The 5185-nt window shown below is 57.7% G+C and overlaps 1 protein-coding gene across 1 annotated transcript; it reads right to left on the bottom strand.

Annotated features, from left to right (window-relative positions):
* Positions 1-3313: 3313 nt before the first annotated feature.
* Positions 3314-4980, bottom strand: LOC111258026 (putative cis-zeatin O-glucosyltransferase). The gene has a single exon (XM_022828741.1). It carries the CDS (start codon positions 4956-4958, stop codon positions 3489-3491), a length of 1470 nt encoding a protein of 489 aa, XP_022684476.1. The 5' UTR covers positions 4959-4980; the 3' UTR covers positions 3314-3488.
* Between the last annotated feature and the right edge of the window lie 205 nt (positions 4981-5185).

Below are 5185 nucleotides of genomic sequence, written 5' to 3' on the forward strand. Positions count from 1 at the left end.
AGTCCATGCACGATATAAGTCCAAGCATGCATTTACTCGACAACGCCATGTCCGCGAGAGGAGACCCTCCAGCCCCCTACGCCATGACCGACGACCGACGTAACGGTCAAAGAAGGCCGAGGAGAGGAGAAGGCACAGTACGAGCGGAACTCAACAACGCAACTCGGCGGGCGCGGGTGCGGGGGCTGGCGACGCCGGCGGCGGCGCCTTCGGAGCACGAGGCGAGGGGTCAGTGCGAACTGCGAAGCCACTCGTCGGTGTCGTCCTTGCACTGTCGGTCTCGCCGCAGTGGAACACGTGGTTGCAGGAGAGGGTGAGCACCAAATTTTCGGGTGAGCACCACCTCGAGGGCGTCCATGCTGTCCTGGCAGATGGCGCAGTTGTCCTGGGTGGTGACGCCGCCGAGCGTCCTGACGCGCAGCCGCCGACACCCTCTCTTCAAGCTGCTGAGGTAGGAGTACGCGCACACGCTCCCGGCGATGACGCCGGGAACGGAAATCCCCGCGGCGAGGCCGGCGAGCGTGGTGATGGGCGGCCGCCGGGCGGGCTGGCGGGCCCTGATGACAAGGGCACGAGGACGTGTGTGCCGCGCACGCCGGGGTATGTGCAGCAATAATGACCACGACCAGCCAGCTGCGGTGGACCAGGCAGCAGCTCGGAGACGCCCTCGGACCTCCATCTCCTGCTGCGCGGAAGCCGTGAGCGCCCGCGCCCCACGGTGGAGGCCAGCGCGGCGTGGTTGCCATAGGTGGCCCCGGGTCACGGGGTGGACGGTAGATGAAATACCGTCCACCCCCTGGGCATCTCCTGTCCGTTGTTCGGATTTCGGACTTGTGCGGCTTGTATTGCCCGCAAGGTTGCCGCTCCCTAGGCTGGGCCTTTCTTGCTCTCGCGTCTCTTCTTGGGTTGGGCTCAAGCGTGCGTGTTGGGATGGCTGGGCATTTGTGCGGGCCCTTCGTCTACAAAAAACCGCCGCACAAATACCCGTACGAAGACGAAGGGGGCGCAGCTATCTGTATACGATTGGCTACTACGGGCCCACACGTATTATTCTTTTGGAAGGTTGTTTGGAGTCTAGCTCTACGACGATAAGTTTACATGTGTAAGTACTCCTAGCAAGACGCAATATTACAATCGACCTGCGCTAGCTACATCGTTTCTGCATGACTGCATCTAATAAGCTCTCGAGACGCCGATAGAGACGCTAGCTACTCGCGGCTTTGTGGTTTGATGAAGTCTTGAAGAGCTGCAGGAAAGCATCCATCTCGTGCGCACACGGAGAACAACCAAAGTGGAAGAAGGTACGCACAGTTTCCTGCATACCCTATAGCAGTCAGCTGTCACAAACTGCGTTCTTTTTCTACGTGCCAAATTTTCACCAAAATTCCTCAAAAAAAATTGCCTCCAAAACCTAAAAACCGAAAAGCTGATTTTTTTTTGAAAAGCTTCAAAACCTAAATGATAAGTTATTATCGACCAATGTTGACGATGACAGCTATTATTCAAAAAAATTTCATTGACACTTGCCTCCAATGCAGTTCAATGGAGCTAGTAAAGGATTTAGCGTGTACCGCCACAGCGAGTTTGGTACTGATGATTTGAACGAAGGCGTAAGGCCTTGTCCAACGGTTAGAGCTAGTGACCAGCTCAAAGGCTTACGTGTCTATTCCACGTTATTAGAAGAGAGAGCTCACCCATCGGTTCAGCTCTTGGCACGCGTATCGAAATGTTCCTGGGATCCACATATATGTACGCATTGTTTACTCCAGATTTCCGTCTTTCTTCTTGCTGGTTGTCTTCGTCGCGCTCCGCCTGGGCGTCGGCGTCCGCGGCCGCTGCCGCTGCCGCTGCACTACACACTGTCACACCCGCCCGGCGGCGTCTCGTCCAGCTCGCTCGCATCCACCATGCCCACCGAGAGGCAGGCCTCGCTGTCGCTGGTCGTTGCCGTCGCCCTCGCCGCTGACATCCTCGTCCATGGATGCGGCTATGGCGACGTGAGCTCGACCTCCTCCGCGGGACCGCTCCGTGCGGCGGTGGCCATCGCCGGCGTCAAAGCACCGACGCGCGGTGCAGCCCAGCTGCATCCTGTAGTGGAAGCTGCCGGTGCTTGCAAGGCTACCCGGCCGCGCGGCGAGCGCAGGAGCCGCTGCCTCCTCAGTCCTCACCTCCGGTGGCTTCTTCTCGCGCCGGCGCCGACGGCCGGTTTCTCCCGCGAGCCGGATCTGCACCGCTAGACGCTCCGGTGAGCTGAGGTCTCCGGCAGCCGGCGCGATTCCATCCTGCCTCTCGTCACAGCGGTGGTCGCAGAAGCCGCTGCCTCCTCGCCTCCGGCCGAACTTCTGCCGCCGGCGATGGCCTCTTCCGCGAAGACGAATGGAAAACAAAAAAGAGACGGGAGGGGGAGAGGACGTGTCATTGGGCCCGGCGTGCAGCTCGTAGTCCGTTCGAGCTAAGCGTGGAAACAACTCTCCTCCATGTAGATAAAATGCTGAGCTAGCTGACCTGTGACTGTGAGGAGGCCTAACGGTGAGAGGCACATCTTGCACCGTGAGGTGGCGTTGCGCATCGGGTCTTGCATGGTCCGTCATGAGTTTCGTCTCTTGAAGGAAAAGGGCATGCTCAGCTGGCCAGCTTACAAGAAAAACCGCCCGTGCATCGTACGGGCACTCGCCACTCTTAACGATGCTCTCAGAAGGTACAAGCAGCGTAGTCTGAGAGACGGGTATTTCTACCTGGTTCAGAATCCACGCAAGTACGCGATGTCTGTATGCAGTCCGTTGTTCACTGTGCCACGGGAAGATGCCATGAAGAAAATAAAACTTCTTCGCCGGAAGAGACAAGCTGTTTCCCGTGCGAGCAACGCCTCTCCAGATGTGCAAGATCAAATTCGAATTCATCTGGAGAAGTGGTTTCAGAGGAGAGCACAAAAGGACTTATGCATATGGTGTTGCAGATGATGCTTATGTGATAGGGCTAGCCTATATCATGATACACGTATGATACGGTGAGCATGTCGACTTCACAATTTTGGTATGAAATTTATTTTATTTTCCATCTTGAATGGTAGTTTCGTGTCATCGACAGTTTGTCACATTTTTCTCAAATATTTTTATGGTCACCATTCAACGTGCATAAAAATAAAGTTGTTTCACTGGATCTTTTGCAAGCCAAATTACTTTTTATAGATATTTCATGGCCTGGTTAGTGAGACTAGTGTGTTGTTATAGATACTTTTTTCCTATAAATTTGATCAATAAAAAAAAGTTTTACTTCAGACAAAGTTAAAACAACTTATAATTTGAATGGCGGAAGTAAAATTTTTGGCATACACAAATCTCGAATTTTCTCCACGGTCTATATCACAATAAATCGATTCCGACCCCCTACTCATAATGCCTAGTTCTTTTGATCCATCACTGTCCCTCGAACCATCAATTCACCATGAAAACTCAAATCAAGCTGTTAAGAAGAAACGAAAACACGATTCATCTGGTTATGTAATCAATGAAGTCATCGAGGTCCTTCCGTGATGAACCGCCCTCGGCAATGGAGGCACGGATGGACTCGCGGAGTGTGTTGGCCTTCTTTCGCACCGCCAAGCCTTCATCATGTACCATCGCCATCTCAATCACCTCGCGGATGACCTCTGCAGGTGTGACTGCGTTGTGCTGCTCCCATGCCCTCACCAGGATTCCAGCCTTGAGGTACTTGCACACAAGCTCAGCCACCAACGGCTGGTCGGAGTGCATGGGCCAGGCGAGCATCGGCTTGCCGTGGCTCAGGCTCTCCATGGCCGAGTTCCAGCCACAGTGGCTCATGAACGCCGCAGTGGCGCCGTGCGCTAGGATCTCAAGCTGCGGCGCCCATGTGGTGATCACCAGCCCAATGCCTTGGGTTTGCTCGGTGAACTCGGACAGGAACTTAGCGTGCCGGCTCTCCATAGCTTCCTCCTCGTGCACCACGCCGCGATCCGCGTCACGCAGAACCCACACGAACCGCTGCTTACTGTCACGCAACGCCGCGGCAAGCTCCGCGACCTGCTCCGCCATCAACGACGACGTCGTGCCGAACGACACGTACAGCACCGACGCCTTTGGCTGCTTGTCGAGCCAGTTGAGGCACTCGGGCCGCGTCTGTTGCCCTTCCGCTGTGCATGTGGCCGCGTCGAGAAGCGGGTTCATCGGCCCAACCGCAAATACCCTCTTCCCCCGGTACTCCGGGTCACCAGCCACCGCGTCGATGAACTCGTCGCCCTCGATGGCACGGCTTGTGTTCATGACTACTCCGGCGAAGGCCGGGCTCTGGCCGTCACCCTTGGTCCTAACGATGAACTCGAGGAACTCCCTCGGCATGCACGCGGCCGGTGGCGGCGCGTCGTCGAGCCCGCGCGCGCGCAGGAGCCGCTGCCCGGCGTCCGTCCACGCGGCGTCGTAGGACGCGGAGACGCACTGCAGGCAGTACGCCTCGGCGTTGGGGAATATCCGCGCCGCCTCGGGCGCGGCGAAGGAGCTGAGGCGGTCGTACAGGACGATGACGCGGCGGGAGCGCGTGGAGAGGCTCGCGAGGAGGCTGGCGACCGGGCCGCGCGCGCCCGCGACGAAGGCGTCGCACATGGGGATGAGGTGGGACGGGAACGGCGAGGGCGCGGCCGGGTCCGGCGGCGGGGAGGCGTACGCGGGGACGGGGACCTCGAGCTCGTGGAAGCGGACGCGGCGGAGGGCGTCGTCGCCCCAGCCGTGCACGCGCGCGCGCGCTTGGCGGACGTGCGCCCCCGGCGCCGCGAAGTGCACGGGGAGCCCCCGCGACGCGAGCTGCAGCGACAGGTGCAGCATCCCGTTGAGGTGGCCCTGCGCCGGGAACGGCACCGCTACGACGGCAACGGATTCCATGGAGGTCTCAGGCTTGGGCGGCAGAGCTTGATGTTGTAGCGTACAGTAGTTGGCCTCCGGCTCCATGTACTAGTATATATGGACGCCATGGTCCTATATTCTCAGGTGTGGCATGCACGTGCGCAGCACGAAATTGACCAAGGGGCAAGCTCAAAATAGTCACGTGCCTGCATGCGCTTTCGTAGATCTTTTTAACAGGCTGTAAAATCTGCGGCTTGGAAGATATGGATCACTCGCTGAAGAGCGATGACTAGTCACCCACAAGCACGCTCCTAGCTTAGCGGCGGACCTGC

The sequence above is a fragment of the Setaria italica genome, chromosome VII (genome assembly GCF_000263155.2).
Source record: "Setaria italica strain Yugu1 chromosome VII, Setaria_italica_v2.0, whole genome shotgun sequence".
Lineage (NCBI taxonomy): Eukaryota > Viridiplantae > Streptophyta > Magnoliopsida > Poales > Poaceae > Setaria > Setaria italica.

What these genes read in the sequence shown, in the direction of transcription:
- LOC111258026 (XM_022828741.1), bottom strand. Translation starts at nt 4,958, where the DNA reads ATGGAGCCGGAGGCCAACTACTGTACGCTACAACATCAAGCTCTGCCG.